Raw genomic sequence first — 18,562 nt, 5'->3', positions numbered from 1 at the left:
AACAATTCTCTGCGAGTCCAGGTGGCAGCCCTTGGCTCACTCCTCCAACATCTGGACGGGGCTCCTCTGTCATCGCATCCTGACATAGTTCATTTCTTGAGGGGAGTCAAGCACGTGAAGCCTCCGCTCCATGCTCTGTGTCCTTCCTGGAGTCTCAATCTCGTACTCCCGGGCCCTGGCCGGCCCTCCCTTCGAACCACTGACCAGGGTTATCCTTAAAGATTTGACACGCAAAACGGTTTTCCTGGTCTCCATTGCTTCAGCCCGCAGGATCTCTGAACTTCAGGCTCTCTCGTTAGGGAGCCCTAGCTCCACCTCCACCTCCACCTCATGGACTCTGGGGTGTTCTTGACTACAGTTCCATCCTTTTTACCAAAGGTGATCTCGGCGTTTCATGTTAATCAATCGGTGGACTCCAGGGAGCTCCGCAGCCTTGATGTCAAGTGTGTCCTTATGCGCTATTTGGAGGTGACTAATGACTTCTGAGTTACAGACCATCTCTTTGTCCTCTGGAGTGGTCCCAAGAAGGGCAACAAGGCTTCCAAGACCTCCATTGCTCGCTGGTTGAAGGAAGCGATCTCTTCAGTGTACTTGGGAACTGGGCGACAGCCTCCGGCGGGGATCCGGGTCCATTCTCTCCTGGCTCAGGCTGCCTCCTCGGCCGAGAGCCAGGCGGTGTCTCCGCAGGAGATTTGTCGGGCAGCTACTTGGAAATCCCTACACACATTTTTGCGGCATTACACTGGGCAACAAATTTTCACAAAAGTCATGTTACGGAAATGAAATTAGTCAATTCTTATAAATTTCCATGTGCTAAACATGAATGTGACTGTGAAAATGCAAAATTGGCTCTAGTTTTTTTGTAATATGCAATAATATAATTACATCTTGAATTGTATGCCAATAGTAGGAGACCTACAGTTAATACCATTTGAAAAATGAAGTCATAGACTACGTCTTAGATTTCTTTGCTTGTCTCTTGTACACCTGTTTGGGAGCATCTCTGCGAAGTGTCCAGCAGTAGTCAGCCAGCATGAATATTTCAAATGCTCACCCTTTCTGACTGGGCTTCATATAGTACACTGCTGATGTCAGCTTACTCAGCAGCAGCATGGCAGTAGAACTGCGTTGCATCAGAAAATGATGTAATAAACTCTGGATGATGTGTGCATGATGGTATTATGCAATATGATGCAATATTACATCATTCTAGGCTTATTTACTGTCCTACTGGATAAATTTACATGACTAAACATAGAAAGTGAACTATATTAAATATCTTCAAAATGAGAGCCAATAAAAACTTTTCATGGTCATATTCGTGCTCAGCACATCAAGATACTACAGAGTAGGACCTTTTTAGGTGAGTAACACTTTCATTGTTGCCCAGTGTTATCAGTTGCATCTTCCGTCACCGGGATTTGGCTCCTTTGGCGCACACGTCATTCGAGCAGGGCTATCCGGGGCCCACCCTATGTAGGGAAGCTTTGGTACATCCCACTGTCTGGACTGATCCGGGTACATACAGGGAAAAGAAAATTATATCTTACCTGCTAATTTTCGTTCCTGTAGTACTACGGATCAGTCCAGACGCCCTCCTTGATAATTCTGGGTTGGGATTTTCTCTTAGCTGTTTGTGTATACAATTTCTGCATGGTTTTCCTTGCAAGTTTTATGGTTTTCCAATTTAGCATGTTATGCCGTGTTTATGATTGTTTCATTTATTATGAGATCTCTTGATCCATCCAATCTGTTTAATTTCTGCTTTGATATTCTGAATATTGGAGGGACGCAGAGGATGCACCTGCTTATATGGGGGCACCTCTCAAGTTTTGCTCTGTCTCCATCTGCTGGAAGGGGGACATAACCCACTGTCTGGACTGATCCGTGGTACTACAGGAATGAAAATTAGCAGGTAAGGAATAATTTTCTTTTCCATTAGAGGGAGGTAACCCCTTAAGGATCCTCAGGGCAGGAAGATTGAAGCAGTCCTAAAACAGGCCTTTGCCATGGGGGCCATAGCAATTCAGATCTTGATTTGTGGAGGCTATGTAGCCTGGGCAGCTTTATATTGGATTCAGCAGCTGTCCAAGAGTCAGGAAACTGCACTTCTGGAGTCGGCAGTAGCCTTTTTGGCAGATACAATGTATGATTTGATTAGACTAATCTCTGGAGTGGCAACAAGAACACTCCTGTAGCTCCGTAATTGGGTGGCAGACTTAGCAGGCAAGTTGTGTCTTTGTTAGCTTCTCTTTAGAGGGGCTACTATTTTGGAGAAGATTTTGGAAAATAAGTAAGGGATTTGGGTGACATTAAGCCTCAAAGACTCCTGGAGAATAGATGCCTGCCAAGACATGAAGATTTAGACTGAAGCATTTCAAGTAACAACATAAGGTTAAAACAGCGGAGCCAGCAGTTTCACTCATAGCCAAGAGGCTAAGGGCAAACCAGCAGCAGGTAACAGTGGCCCTCTACAATCATATCCAGTGGGTTCCTTCAAAGGTAAGATGCCTAAAGGTGACAAATCCTTTCAGGAAATCTGATAAGTTATTTGTGCTGTTCTGTGGTCCGCAAAAGGGAGAGGCAACCTCCAAGGCCACAATAGCTAGGTGGATCAAAGAAGTGTTCCTTTCGGCCTACATACTCAATGTGAGGCAAGCACCAGTGACACTCCATGCACACTTCACAAGAGCGCAGGCATCATCCTGAGCAGAAGCATCATTAATTTCCCCTGGAGATATCTGCAGGGATGCCACCTAGTCATCCATTCACTCATATTTCAAAAACTATAGACTGGACATATAGGCGAAGGAAAAAACTACCTTTGGATCTGGAGTTCTTAAGCCCTGTCTTTTTTCCACCCACCCTAAGGAGTCATTTTTATATCTCCCAAGTGTAAGGATTGATCGAGCAGGAGGAAAAGGAAGGTAAAATTGTTCTTACTTGTTGATTTTCATGCTTGGAGTCCTCTAGATCAGTTCAGACCCCACTCAGGAACACAAGAGCCACAAGCATAGATGCCAGAGGTAACGTTACTTTCTATCCCTCTCCATCTCTTTTTTTTTTTTTTTTGTCCCCTTTTCACCCTCCCTTGAGAAGGGGAATAACCTCCAAAAAAAAAAAAAAAAGGGAGGGGGGGGGGGGGAATTGACAAAACAAATGGGTTGACGTTGGAAGTCCATGTGTGGTTGCTTTGACAATAGTCATAGGCCCTTTGCCAGTAGCCCACTTCCTTTTTAATGTCAAGAATGAGATCATGATGGGGAGGTGTCCTCTATCTCCAGTAGCTGAGGAACAGAGAAATCCCAAGTCTAGCAGGACTCAAGGAAAAAAAAATGATCCGGTAAGAACAATTTAACCTTAACCAAGCTGGTCTCAAGGTGGATTACAATCAGTGTATAGTAGAATTCGTATACTTTAGCATTTGTTTTTATACTGAGCATAAGGAAATTCCAGGAAGGGTGTGAGGGCTGTGCTAAGAATTCCAGGATGGCTGTAAAGGGAAGGTTATTGCCTTCTAAAAAAATAGAAATCCATTAAAAATTGACTGAGTATTTTACTTCCTTCACAAGAGGATCTAGTGTGTTAACATTGTATCTGTTTCACTACCTTTCAAAGTCAGGAGCAATAATTGAAATGTTTTCCAGGCTCAGCAGACAATATTCAGATTGCTCAGATTCACGTGCTTTACAAAGCCAGAGGGAGAAAACTGGAAGAAATTCATGCAAAGCTGGAGGAAAGTGGTCGAGAAAATAGATACCTGAATCACCAGCTTGCAATGGTCAGAGGTACAATTAAATACTTATCCATGATTTGTTAGTATTACATTTTATATAAATTTTCAAAACTTAGTGCATAGGGAAAGTAATTTTCAAAGCCATTCTAGAGGGGTAAAACTGCATTACTCGCAGACCTGGGCATTTATTTATAAATGCCTACTTTTTTCCTTACAGTCACAACACAATTTATAATCAACACAGGAGCATGGACCATGAAGGAGGGCTTATAAACAGATATGTGTAGAAATAAGAGTTAAATTATAAGTGGTTATATAAGATGTAGCAGAACGTGTGATAAATTGTAGATGGGTGCATAAGGCAAGTACTAAGTATAGATAGAGAAGAGTCATTGACTAAGAAAGCCTTGTGTGGGCTGATAAGTGACCTTGTGGTTGAGAGTTCTGGTAGTCATTGTCTGAAGGGAAATCCTCTGCCATGGAATCAAGGAAACAGCCTGGCAGAACAGCCAAGCCTTAACTAACTTCCTGAAGGCAAGGTGACTTGATCTGAAGTGATTGGGTAGTAGTAACTTTTTCCATAGTTTAGGGTATAGCAGCTGAATGCACAGTCTTGTGGGTGGGAGTGGGAGGCTAGGAGGGTCGATTTGGAGGATCAAAGTTCTCTAGTGGGAGTAAGAGATACTCGGGGGCCAGTTTAACACATTTAAAGGCTAGGCTGACCTGCGGATAAACAATCGCATGTATGGCCTGTATGCACAGAAATTTATCCACGGTGAGCAGAGGCATTTCTGGGTTTGTACTTACTTGCATACTTTTTCCATTTTCAAAAGCATAAGAGAGAATTTTTCCCAAAATAATTATGCGCAAATATTTAGCAGATGTAATTGATTGCTGGTAGTTTTGTTGGGATAATTTTTGAAGGGAAGTTCTGTAAGTTGCTTAGAGTTTGTCACCAGGTGACAAATAAATAAATTTGCATACTTTCTCTTAGAAAATTGGTGTAGAAATTGTGGGTAAAAAGTACCTGCCAACTTTACACCAATGCAGGCAGTTACAAAATTATCCTCTAACTTACCAAAGAAAACTAAACTTAAAAGTGATCTCCCTCTTTTTATTTGGATGGAAAAAAGGAGCTGCAAAGAGTTCTTTCACATCCTTTCGTTATAATTTTTGAAAGAGACAGTGTTTCGTGATACTGGGGTTATTTGCTGGCAGGATGAGGAACTGAACAGGGAATGAAAGAAATTTTGTAAAGTTGTCTGTTGTGGGTTGCTGTGAAGAGATCCAGGTTCAATTTCTGAATTCTGCTGTTGCTTTTTTAATTCTAGGGCTGTGGCAGTGTTCACAGACTCCAGAGGGAACAAGCTGTAGCAATTCTTCATTGTCACCTTCTGACTGCCCTCAGGATGCATTTGTGTTGGGTTCTTGAGGGAGCTGCTGCTAATACTCCTTTAGTGGAGGATTACCACTGCGATGGCTGCGTTAGGTGGAATGCGTAGTGGATAGCAGCAATCCCAGGATTAGGATATTTAGAGAACTGTAATACTTTGGTTAGTAGCACTGTGCTGGAAAATTGTCCAATGATGTTGAAGGGCAAACTCTGGTTCCATGTAAATAAACCACTAATGGGATTTATCCTAAATTTTGGGGTATTTTCGAGCTCCTCAATCACACACATTCAAGAACACCCTCCCCTTTTTTTTTTTTTTTTAAGATCCTTTAAGTTTGTCTTTGGTTAATCTTTGCCTTTATATAAGAAAAGATAGAGGAGTGACTTGGAAGAGAAGGGAAGCTTCCACATTGTAAAAAAAACCAACAAAAAACCCAAAATCTGCTACTACAAGCAGAGCCAACTATTTTATTTTATTTTTTTTAACTTTAATAAAACTCCAAACTTTCCAGATTTTTTACTCTGTTGGCTGAGGTTCCTAAGGAGGCTTTAACTTTGGCCCATTTAGAAACCATCCAAAACCTAGGAACAAGCTGAGAGAGGCCTCTGTAAAATATCACTAATCTTAAATTTCCTTGCACATCATTTTATAGGCATTTTACAGGACAAGTGCTGTTGTCTTTTTTTGTTATTTACTTTTCAAAATTAAAATGCTTGAATCCCATGCTTTCTATCTTTATAGCTCAGAAGTGGTGAACAAGGTTTGCTCTGTTGCTATGTAACTTAGTAGGTGATTGGAGAGATCTTGCTTATGAATTCTGGGACAAATGCTCATGAAGTTTATTGTACTGCACTAATGTACCTTTGTCTCCTTTTTTATAAGATGAAAAGGATGGCTTGGTTTTGAGCCTCCAGGAGTCCCAAAAGCTCCTGCAAAATGGAAAAGAGAGAGAAGTGCAGCTGGAAGGCCAAATAAAAGCATTGGAGACCACAGTCCAGACTTTCACAGCAAATGAAGAACAGGTATTGTAATAATGGTTTTCCTGAGTGATGGAAATGGTACAGTTTCGTTGTCACGTTCAAGAGCCTCATGACCTGGACTTGTCTGTTTGGGAGAGATGATGATTCAAAGCTGTGCAACTTTGTCCCCATCTGTTTTTCTTTAAAATATTTTATGTTTAAATGTTTTATTAACATTGTAACAGCAATACAAGCAATAGATGTACAAGAATAAATTTTACAATAATCTCCCCACCTGTACCCCTCAATGAACAAACAGCTGACATCATCAAATAGGTCAAATGTCATACTCTGGTACATCCAACATTTTAAAGTTGTACAGCACATAAAATGCATAGAAAATTGTATGTTTAAAATTTTTTTTTTCCTTCTTATACTCTCACTGGATTGGTGGTTGTGGGGTTTTTTTTTTTTTAATTTAAAAACTATAATTTTGTATTGCTTTTGGGCCCGTAATTCCTCCTGTTGCTTAGCACTCCCAGCTGAATCAGAATTGGGAGCTTCATTCACAACGTCCTGGAATAGATACCCAACCTTCTCTCTCCTTTTAAGAGATGTTCATTTCCCTGTCTTTTTCTAACACAATTATAAAGGAAGTTAGATGTCTAGCCCCAATGACTAATATTTAATATTGCATACATGCTGAGGACATGTGCCAAGACAGAGGAACTATCTTCTATAAAACAATTACTTTTACTTGTAATGATACACTAGTTGCCTGTTTGAACCCCAGATCAGGTTTATGCATCCCTATCAGCAGATGGAGGCAGAGAACAAAACTTTGAGGCACTGCTACATAACCGAGTGCGTCACCTGCAGTCCCTCAGTATTTCTCTGTCTCCAGCAAATGGTAGAAGTGCAAACTTGCAGTCTAGAGTTTCAAAAAGAAAGAGAAAATTATAAGGAGATTTCATCTCCCTGAAGTGTTAGGTTCCTTCGTGGGCCATCCTTCAGGTAGAGCAGGGCGTTGGAGATCCCTCTTCTGATTCAGCCCTTGTCATCTGGAGGGGGTGAAAGCCAGGGGTCCTGGTTCTCTCACCCCCTCTGGGTCCCTGGCACCCTCAATGCTTGGCCTCCTTCGGAAGCAGGGAAGTATTTGAGTTTTCTTCCTTTCCCTGGCCCTGTGTGTGTGACTTTGTTTTTTAAGTTTGATGGGAAAAAAAAAAAAAGCCGAACACAATAAGAAGAGGAGCAGAGCTGAGGCAGTTTGAGCGGCTGGATTTGTTTTCTGCTGAGAGACAGGTAACGATGCAAGGGGGGGGGGGGGGCCGAATTTGTTCCTGGGTCAGGCCCAGGGGCTGTTTTAGCACCAGACAGCACTGCTTTCTCCTCGTGTCGGCGGGGCTATTTTTAGGTCTGATTGTGCCGGCATGCCACCTCCCTCCAGTGTGGCAAAGTTTGTCGCAGTTGCAGTTTAAGATGGGCTCATGTTGGTTAAACTGCGTTTGCAGAGAATGCGTCTCCCGGGGGGGGGGGGGGGGGGGCGACTAGGACTTGGACTTCTGCGGGACCTCCAAGGGGTGGCGCAACACGAAGTCGGCTGCACCTGTTCTGGATGCCCGGGGGGGGGGGGGGGGGGTGTCAGAGGAGCGGGCGGCCATTTGGTGATTACAGGCTGCTATTTCAGAGCCTCTGGACTCCCCTCCACGCTGTTTCCCATGGAACAAGACCCTGCTGGTGGCAGGGGACGAGAGGAAGCGCAGGGGGACGTGGACCCAGACAGATGCTTCTTCATCAGATCCAGAAGCTTTTTCAGCGGATTTCATCCCTCTGCTCCATAAGGCCTGTTTGGCCAGGAAGGGAGCAGGGACCAAGAGGCATTTGCCCAGGAAGTCCTGGAAGGCTGAGAAGCCTAGATCGGAGGCATGCAGAGTCCAGAGGGATCCTGCGGTCCTTGGGTCTCAGTCTGTCCATGGTAGAGGAAGACACACCAGATGAGATGGATGATCCGGATCAGATACAGGAGGGCCGGTGGATCTGGACATGGACCTTGTTAGTACCTTGGTTGATTCAATGCAGGATCCGGATGAGGTTCCGATCACGGATGATGACGATCCTTGGGTGGTCCATCTGTTCTGTAGGGATGAGCTGGGCCCACTAATTCCCCAGGTGCTGGATGAGCTGGGGATTAAGGTCATTCAGGAGGATTCGGATAATGTGAGGTCAGTTTGCTCCGTCTCCATCTGCTGGTAGAGGTGCATAACCCACTGGTCCTGAGTCCATCTGTCTACACTAAGGAAAACAAAATTATCAGGGATGTAGTAATTTCTCCTTGTGTGTTTTTTTTTTTGTAGACGCTGAAGAAATTAAAAGTTGCTGAGGTAGCCATGGAGGGCATGCAGCAGCAGCTGTTGGAGCTGCGACGTTCTGATTCCCTTCAGCGAGCGAGGGAGCAACACGAGGCTGTGGTTACCATGCTGCAACAGAAGAATGAAGAACAAGTTCTAGCCCTGCAGCAGAAACTGGATGCTGCAAACTCTGCACTGCAGGAACAGGTGTGTGTGTGTGTGTGTGTGTGTGTGTGTGTGTGTGTGTGTAATATTTTAAGATATTGTCAAAAAAGTGTATGTTAAATGAAAAACCTTCATCCAATAACTTTTATACTGTTTTGGCTCCCATACTGACTGGTCTATTATAGGCCATTGCTACACGAGGGCACCCATTTCCTTCTTGGAGGAAACCATATGCAAGCCCCCCCCCCCCCCAAATCTATCTTTACTTCTCAAGTTATACAAAAGATTTTGATTTCTTCCTTTGTATGGTCAACAGTAGCGTGTTTTTATCTTACAACCAATGGTATTGCAGAGAACCCTCCAGATGCACAGCATTAAGGAAAGATATTTCTCTGGCGGTTAACAGAGACTGTTCCCTCTGCCTTATTATCATGAGTACGCTATAAAAACAGATCTGCTGTTTTTATATTAAAGCACGAAAAAGGTTAAAAACAATTTTAGTTATTAAATAATATGGTGATAGTTCTGTCTGAGGCATCTCCCCTAAGAGATCACTAGGAAATGGTCATCTTACAAAAAGTTTTGTTATTGTTATTAGAGACTCCTTTAGTTAGAGCAATATTTACAAAGAGAAAGACAAGGTAGCAAAAGCAGAGATTCCCTGTACGTACCCAGATCAGTCAAGACTGTGGGTTGAGCCTCCTTTCCAGCAGGTGGAGACAGACTAAAACTGAAAGGATATCCTATATGAGGACAGAGCCTATCCTATAACCCTTCAGTATTTGTCTGTCTCCAGCAGGTGCAGCAGGTCTCCCTTCGGTATCCTGTTCTAGGCTAGTCAGCCTTCTTTTCTTCATTCTTCCAGGATCAAGCAAGTACTTATTCCTTAGGGATATTGTGTTTTTTTGTCTTCCTGTCAAAATAAAAGTAAAAGTTAGTCAGGAAGTTTGTAGATTTTGAATTTTTCTTCAGGAGACGGCTCAGTCTCCTGGCTCTTGCCAGACTCAGGGGGGCTTTGCCTCTTGTGCAGTGCATAGCCTGTGTCTGTTATTGCTTCCAGGTGTGGGGACCGAGTCTGGTAGTCCAGTTCTCGTCTCCCCCCTCCTCTGGCTGCCGAGGGGTCGTAGTTTTCCGCTGCTGTGCTCGGTCTGTAAAAATAAATAAATAAATTATTACATAGTGCCAAAGGAATCCGGTTAAGTTTAAAAGTATTTCCAGTACTTTTATTACTTACCTACAGCAGCAGAACCATATTCTATATTTTTGGTTCTCTCAGGGCTTGAACCAGCAGCCAGACAGGCAGGAATCAGCAGGTTTCCCCCCTGCTTCACTCCGGGCCTGCAGGCTGTCAATCAAACTTTTTTTTTCAGCTGTTTTTTTCTTCAGAGCAGCTCTCTCCTTGTCGCGGCAGGCAGCCTGCCTCTTCTGTGTCAGCCCCCTTCGCGTTTTTTGCGAGGGGGCCTCTGCTCTGCCTTCCTACCGGGTGGGGAAGGTCCCTCCTCGGCAGGGCAGGCAAATTTAGTCCGGGGATCGAGTCCCCAGAACTTGGCCAGGCCGTTCCCGGGTCGGGAAAGCCCGGAAACGACGGCCATTTTGAATTTGTTAATGGCTCCGTTTTCGGAGCTCCCTGGGGCTGGGGGGGGGCCGATTTTTTTTTTTTTAACAGCCACCCCCCGATTTGAGCCCCATGACCCCCCAGGATAGGTTCTTTGACACCCTCTCGTCTCCCCCTCCCCCACCCAGGACATTTAGGGCTCGTTTTTTCACAGAATTTGTCCTCCTGCATGATCCTTATTTAGCTAGCCTGCAGGAGGAGGAGGAGGAAGGCCCCCCCCTTGACCCCCCCACCAGCGAAAATTCCCCGCTCTGCGCCGTTCACGGTTAGACCGGCTGCGGAGCCCCCGGGGTCCCTTGGGGCACTGGTGGTCCCGGGGGTGCCCCCGACCTCCCGGCAGATCCAGTATCCCCGGATCCCCCCGCCAATCCAGTTGCAGAGGATTCCCTTCCACTCCTGGAGGGGGACGACTTCAGGGTCTTACGGACACCCTTACAGCCTCTTTGCCCGAGGATATGGACCCGGTCCTGGCGGAAATCGGGGATCCAGCAAGCGCCTTCCCCTTTCAGCCCATGCACAAGTTGTTGCGCCTGCAGGAATGGGAGGCTCCCGAGGCGGGACTCAGGGATGGCCGTGCCATGGACGAGCTTACCTCCTCCCGGAGGTATGCTTAGATTTAAAAAAAAACAAAAACCAATAATCCCTCCGTGCACTACTCTGCGGTCATGACGCAGGAGGGTTCCACTGCTTTTACAGACGCCCAGGACCGCATGCTCGAGGCTCATGGAAGCGCATTTGATGTCCTGGCACTGGGGGTGTGTGCGCCTATTTGCAGCAGCCTCATGCTGCGGGCAGGTCTCAGGTGGGGTCAACAGTTGCTCTGCACCCGGGACCTCCCATACGCAGAGGCTGAGCATATGACCTTCTCCGCTTCTAGGCAAAGGCAATTGCCTCGGCGATGTCCGCCAATCGGCTCCTCTGGCTGCGCCATTGGTCGGCCGCTCCGTCCTCCAACGCCCGGTTGGGCATGTTGCCGTTCGAAGGTAAGCTGCTGTTTGGCAAGGACCTTGAGAAACTTATGGATTCCTTAGGGGAAAGAAAGGTCCATAAGCTTCTGGAGGACCGTCTGAAACCATCCCGTTCCTTACACCCTCTCGTCCACGTTCTCGGGGCCAGAGACTGTATACCCCACGTGGGCGGGGTGGCTCCTCAGGGGTTTTTTCCTTCTTGATCGCAGTCTTGGTCGCAGCCTTCCCATGGGCGCCGTCCCTTTTGCGAGGGCCAGCCCACGTGCTCCACCCTTAAGCCTGCCACACAATGAAGTTCACTTGACTCGTTCCTTGGTCACATTCCTAGGTGGTCGCTTTTCCCTGTTCTTCATAGAATGGGTCAAAATCATGTTGGACCAGTGGGTCCTAGACATTTTCAGAGACGAATACGCCTTCGACTTTGCTCGAGATCTTCGGGATCTTTTTCTGTTTTCCCCGTGTGGGTGGTTCAAGTGGGAAATGGTGGAGCAAACTCTCGCCAGGCCCCTGTGTCTGGGCACGGTGGTCCCGGTTCCAAAGAGCGATCTTGCCACAGGCCAGTATTTTATTTACTTCGTCGTTCCCCAGAAGGACGGGTCTTTCGGCTGATCTTCGACCTCAAGGGAATCAACCGAGCTCTCAAGATTCTGCACTCTGCATGGAAACTCTGCGAGCGGTCCTCGTGGCAGTTCGCCCCAGAGAGTTCCTCACCTCACTCGTTCTGTCAGAGGCGTATTTCCATATTCAGATTCATCGCGACTACCAAAGTTCCTTCACTTTCACATCCTCAACTGGGTCTTCAGTTCCGGGCGCTTCCCTTCGGTCCCGCGACGGCATCTCGCACCTTCACCAAGGTCATGGTGGTGGTGGCAGCAGCTCTCCGCTGGGAAGGAATCCTTGTCCACCCCTCCCTGGACATCTGGATCGTCAGGGCCAAGGTGGAGGCTCCTTGCAGGCAGGCGGTAGATCTCGTGTTTACTCTTCTCGTGTCTCTAGGGTGGATAGTGAATTTCTCCAAGAGCAACCTTCAGCCCTCCCAGGAGTTAGAGTTCCTGGGAGCCCACTTCGACTCCCGGGTGGGCAAGGTCTTCTTGCTTCGCGTGCGGGCTCTTAAGTTGATCGACCAGATTCAGAATCTCATCTCGCTGCCTTCTCCAATGGCTTGGGACCACCTGCAGGTCTGGGCTCCATGGCATTTACCATCGATCTAGTCCCATGGGCTTTTACTCATATGCGACCGTTACAGACAACTTTGCTGTCCCGTTGGCAGCCAGTGGCGGAACATTTTCACATAGTCCTCCCGTTTTTGGGCTCTACTGTTGCCGACTTGCAGTGGTGGCTTTCCCTTCCTCATCTGCTACAGGGAATGCCTCTCCAAGTCCCACAGCGGACGTTAGTAACCATGGATGCCAGTCTCTCGGGCTGGTGTGCAGTCTGCCTCTCCCAGTCCACCCAGGAGATCAGGCCAGCAGCTCAGTCTCGCTGGCACATCATTTGGTTGGAGACTTGGGCGGTGTTCCTAGCTCTTCTGGAGTTTCTCCCCCTCATCCGCGGCAAGGCGGTGCGGGTCTTGTCAGACATCTCCACCACCGTGGCTTACATCAATCGCCAAGGAGGCGCCCACAGTCTGCTGGTGGCCCTGGAAACCAGCTGTCTCTTCACCTGGGCAGAGCGACATCTACAGTGCCTGGCGGCCTCCCACATAGCGGGCAAGGAGAATGTTCAGGCCGATTTTCTCAGTCAGTCGCTCGATCCCGGGGAGTGGGAACTCTCTGACGCAGCCATGGATCTCATCGTCGACAGGTGGGCCCCCCCCAACCTGGCCTTCATGGCGACCCTTCGCAATGCCAAGGTGAATCGGTTCTTTAGCCACTGGAGGGAACACGGCTCGGAGTGCGTGGATGCTCTGGCTTTCCCTTGGCCAACGGATGTCCTGCGGTATGGGTTCCTTCCGTGGCCCCTAGTCAGGAAAGTTCTTAGAAGAATAGAACTCCACAGGGGTCCCGTGGTTCTGGTAGCACCCGAGTGGCCGTGCAGGCTGTGGTTCGCGGATTTTCTTAACCTAGCGACGGACGGACATCTGCGGCTAGGCCATCTTCCTCAGCTCCTTTGTCAGGGACCTGTATTTTTCGACCAGGCCAATCGCTTTTGTCTAGCGGCTGGCTTTTGAACGGCGTCGCCCAAGGCGCAAGGGTGATAAGGAGGAGGTCATCCCCACCTTGCTGAGGGCCCGGAAACAGTCGACTTCCCTGGCGTACGTGTGCTTATGGAACGAGTTTGAATCTGTTTGTGCGGAGTCGGGTATCTCAGCGCACTCCGCCCCGATCTCGTTCGTCCTCTCTTTCTCCAAAAGGTCTCTCCAAGGGTCTTTCCTTTCATTCTCTACGCATACAGGTCTTCCCTTTCGGCTCTCTCCTGGGTCGGGTAGAAGGTCATCACTTAGCGGACCACCCGGATGTGATTTGGTGCTTGAAGGGCGTCAAGCTTCTACGTCCACCTTCTCGGCCCGCTTGCCCGTCGTGGAGTTTTCATCTGGTACTTCGGGCCCTCTGTGCGGCTCTGTTCGATCCTCTCCATCGCGCTACCTTCAATGATCTTACACTTAAGACTGTCTTTCTAGTCTCTATCTCTTCTGATCGTCTGATCTCGGAGATCCAAGCGTAGTCTTGTCGGGAACCTTTTTTGTGATTTTCCGATTCCCGGGTATCCCTCATGACAGGCCCTTCCTTCTTACCGTAGGTTGTTTCTAACTTCCATGCCAACCAGTCGGTAGAACTCCCAGCGTTTTCCCCTGCGTAAACCTGATGCCAAACGGATTCTACTTTGCTATCTCCAGGTTTCCAATGGCCTTCGGGTCTCGGACCATCTTTTGTCCTCTGGAGTGGGCCCAATTGGTGTAAGCCGGCTTCTAAGACCACTATTGCGGGTGGTTGAAGGAAGCGCTCTCCTCTGCCTATCTTTGTCACGGTCGGGCGGTTCCCGAGGGCCTAAAGGCTCATTCACTGCGTTCTTCAGCTACTTCCGGGGCGGAGAGTCAATCGGTCTCTCCACAGGAGATTTACAGGGCCGCCTCTTGGACGTCCTTGCATACTTTTGCTCGTCACTACCGCCTGGATGTGCAAGCTCCGGTTCCTGGTTCTTTTGGACTACAAGTGCTTCGAGCGGGACTGTCTCTGTCCCACCCGGTTTAGGGAAGCTTTGGTACATCCCACGGTCTGGACTGATCCGGGTACGTACAGGGAAAGGAAAATTAGTTCTTACCTGTTAATTTTCGTTCCTGTAGTATCACTGATCAGTCCAGACGCCCTTCCCTGTTTGTCTTTCTTCTGTCCTCTCGAAGCTTGTTTCTCTTGCAGATTCGTAGATTTCCATACATCATTTTTGTGCAAGAATACTGAGCAAATACACCAGAAGCCTTGGTTGCCCAAGCACCAAGTATATGCAAGAGCGGTTAGTCCTACCATATTTCTTACATTGTTCTACAGTTGCTCAATTGAGCTTTATGGTTACTTGCTTGATCCTATTCTGGTTTTGTTATTTTCTGCTTTGACATTGGTTATACTGAAGGGTTATAGGATAGGCTCTGTCCTCATATAGGATATCCTTTCAGTTTTAGTCTGTCTCCACCTGCTGGAAAGGAGGCTCAACCCTCAGTCTGGACTGATCCCTGGTACTACAGGAACGAAAATTAACAGGTAAGAACTAATTTTCCTGTAAATTATTTTCTTTGTGTTTCACATATGGGGATAAATCACAAATTTACATATTATTTTTTAAATTTTCATATATAGTAACAAGTAGCAATTTAGCTACTCCCATCTCCTACATTGACCTGATATTAATTGGTAGTTGCCATAATCATCTCACGGTTATTCAGTCTATCAGATGCAAGGTCACATAGCAGAGACGTTTAAATACATTCTTATAACTTTTAGTCATGGAGCTTGAAGCAGTGAATCACTCTTATAATCATGGCACAACTATGGGTATCTGTGTCTGACCCGCCTTCTCTATCACGGGCTTTAAATCGAGGAATATCAGTGTTTGCAATTCAGTGTCTTGTATTGTACTAGCAAGTTCCTTATTCTTCTGTTTTATACTAGTCCTCTACTTGACCCATAATGTTGATGAATATTGGCAATAATTTTCCCTCTGACTGGCAGAGGCCTGCGGATGTGTCATCTTGTAAGAGAGAAATAGACTTATGTTTCTTCTCTGGTGGAGCTCTATATACCCTCCAGTCCATGGTCACAGTGATGTTTAGGGTTGTCGCTACTCAAAGATTATATTTTTCACATACTGTCAGGCTTTAGAAAATGTACTTGGCTGCTGACCACTAGTAAGTTGGTTTTGACTGATGACCAGTGGATGGAGGAAGGCTGAAGAATTCTTGCCCAGCTGACAGGAGAAAGCGGCAGGGAGCACTCTATGGCAGCTGAGAACAGGAAGCAGTGTGGCAGATCCAGCTGCGGCAGCCTCAATCCACCCTAATTGGGGCATGGGAGGCAGTAGTAATGCCTCGGGGTTCTGGTAGGGTGGGGTGGGGGGGGGGGGGGGAATGCATCTTTGGCTGCATTTGTGGCCTGGGAGGCAGCAGCAACACTTCTGGGAAATGAGAGGGTTGCAGCAGAGATGGGGAAAGAGGAGGAGAAGGAGGTGCAAAGGGGAGAGGAGGCTTCACGGGATTAGGGTGGAGAGTGAAGAAGGAAAAGAAAGAGAGAGGGTTGTATGTGAGTGGAGGAGGATGAGAGAGAAAGCTGCACAGAGGTAGGAGGTGTGCATGAGTCGGGGAAGAAAATTATTTGGCTTTGTGTGAGATTGTAGTATTGGGATTCTATAGTAACTAAACATTTTTTAATTTTTTTTTGTGCTAGTTTGTTTCTATTTATTTTATGATTTTGGTCTATTATTTCTAGGTCTGTAAATGTAGCTACATGCTACACTTTGGGGCCAAAGTGTTTAATTTATACACTGCTATATTAGAGACTATACTGATGTGTATACCGTATTTTTCGCTCCATAAGATGCACTTTTTTCCCCCAAAAGTGGGGGGAAAATGTCTGTGCATCTTATGGAGTGAATATAAAAAAAAGTTAAAAATCTAACAAAACCCCTGCCCTCTTCTGACCCCCCACCCCCAGACCTTCCAAATTAATTTACTACAACCCCCCACCCTCCTGACCCCCCCCCCCCCAAGACCTGCCATAAGTCCCTGGTGGTCCAGCGAGGGTCCAGGAGCTGTCCGGGAGCGATCTTCTGGACTTGGGCCGTCGGCTGCCAGCAATCAAAATGGCGCCGACGGCCCTTTGCCCTTACTATGTCACTGGGGTCGACCAATGCCAGCGGAAGCACCTGTGAGGGCAAAGGGCCGTCGGCGCCATTTTGATTACTGGCAGCCGACGGCCCTTTGCCCTTACTCTGTCACAGGGGCTACCGCTGCCATTGGTCGACCCCAGTGACATAGTGAGGGCAAAGGGCCGTCGGCGCCATTTTGATTGCTGGCAGCCGACGGCCCAAGTCCAGGAGATCGCTCCCGGACTCCCGCTGGACCACCAGGGACTTTTGGCAGGTCTTGGGGGGGGGGGTCAGGAGTGTTGGGGGTTTGTAGTAAATTAATTTGGAAGATCTTGGGGAGGGGTCAGGAGGGTGGGGGTTGTATTTAATTAATTTGGCAGGTCTTGGGGCGGTCAGGAGGGTGGGGGGTTGTTAATTAATTTAAAGGGTTGGGATGGGGTTTTTTTTTTTTTTGGGGGGGTTCCCACAGAATTAGAAAGACAAAAGTTTTCTGATCTGGGGAATGGACCGAAATGGCCCTCCCCAGACACGAAAACAAAATGGGGAGAAAAAAAATGTTATGCACTCCCCTAATTTGCTCCATAAGACACACAGACGCCCGGGGACAGAGCTGGTTTAGCACAAATTTTTATTTTTTTTTAGTTTTCCCCCTCTGAATCCTAGGTGCGTTTTATCGTCAGGTGCATCTTATGGAGCAAAAAATACGGTATATGGTTTTTACTATTCTGTATATAATCTGTTTTTAACAGGGTGTTTTATCTGGAGGATGTGGAATATGAGTATTAAATGTGTCACCATATAATCCCTCCTACCTCCACCAGAAAACAAATTATTGGGGAAGATAGAAGTACATGGCAAGTGCATTTCGTCCACAAGGAATTTTTAAATTCCTTGACCGAAATGTAAATATTTCTTTGTTCAATTTCTCCCCCTTTCCAGATCCTATTTAATTTTCCCTGTTTTATTGTAACTTTCTCACATCCATAATATTGTTTTCTGTATTTGAAGTTTGAATTGGGAATTTTGTTTACTATGTTACTCTCTACCTTACACACATTGTTAATTGTAAACTGGGTTGATGTGATTCTAGTCATGAAACTAGGTATAACAAAATAATAAATAAATAAATAAATTCCTGGATCCTGTCACTTCTGACCAGATTGTTATCTTCCTTTAGAAAGAACTGTGCTGTCACCTGGAAGATCATGTGAAACAACTTGAGAGAAAGCAGGATGAAATCAAACTGGAAAAAACAGATATTATCAACAGGTTAACAAAGAGCCTAGAGGAAAGTCAGAAACAATGTGCTAATCTTCTACAGACAGGTAAAAGACTACAATTGCTCTGTTCATGTCATCAATGTATGGAAAGGTAGTTCTTCTAATATGAATTGCTCTGTCTGTATCCTATTTGTCAAGTGCTACATCCTGCTGAGCCCAATCAGGAGCTATGTATTATTATTATTACTACTACTTCTTCTTAACATTTCTATAGTGCTACATGACATACACAGTGATGTACAAACTTACAAAAAGACAGTCCCTGCTCAGTAGAACTTACAATCTAATAAGACAAACATACAAGAGGAGACTTGGGGTATAAAGCAAGACAATGTTTAAAAAGAAAAGAAAGTTATTTAACAAGACTAAAAGCAGACAATAGGACATAAGATTTAAAAGCAGTTTCAAAAAGGTGGGTCTTTAGATGGGATTTAAACATGGCAAGAGAGGGAGCATGACGCACCAGTTCAGGAAGACTATTCCAGGCACATAGCTCAGCCAGGTGGAAAGCACGGAGTCTAGAATTGGCAGTAGAGGAGAAGGGAACAGATAGGAGTGACTTATCCGATGAGTGGAGTGTAGAGAGAAATAAGAGAGGAGAGGTAGTGAGATGCAGAATGAGGACATTGGTAGATGAGAAAGAGGAGCTTGAACTGTATGCGGGAGCTGATAGGGAGCCAATGCAATGACTTCAGAAGAGGCATTATGTGAGCAATAGAGACTTTGGAAAAAATAAGTCGTGCAGCTGAATTTAGGACAGATTACAGTGGAGAGAGATGGCTTGCTGGGAGACCTGTGAAGA

The 18,562-nt window shown here is 46.4% G+C and overlaps 1 protein-coding gene across 3 annotated transcripts in view; it reads left to right on the top strand.

Annotated features, from left to right (window-relative positions):
- The window catches only part of CEP152 (centrosomal protein 152), a 126,919-nt gene that overhangs the window by 38,649 nt on the left and 69,708 nt on the right, over nucleotides 1-18,562 (top strand). For all 3 annotated transcript variants that reach the window (XM_029575131.1, XM_029575130.1, XM_029575129.1), the window contains 4 exons: nucleotides 3,648-3,788; nucleotides 6,013-6,152; nucleotides 8,444-8,644; nucleotides 17,658-17,805. In XM_029575131.1, coding sequence (XP_029430991.1) covers nucleotides 3,648-3,788; nucleotides 6,013-6,152; nucleotides 8,444-8,644; nucleotides 17,658-17,805 — 630 coding nt within the window. The remainder of the gene's footprint in view (nucleotides 1-3,647; nucleotides 3,789-6,012; nucleotides 6,153-8,443; nucleotides 8,645-17,657; nucleotides 17,806-18,562) is intronic.

This window comes from Rhinatrema bivittatum, chromosome 13, assembly GCF_901001135.1.
Source record: "Rhinatrema bivittatum chromosome 13, aRhiBiv1.1, whole genome shotgun sequence".
Classification (NCBI taxonomy): domain Eukaryota; kingdom Metazoa; phylum Chordata; class Amphibia; order Gymnophiona; family Rhinatrematidae; genus Rhinatrema; species Rhinatrema bivittatum.
The sequence above is the reverse complement of the archived record's forward strand: the minus strand, read 5'-3'. Positions and strand labels throughout refer to the sequence as shown.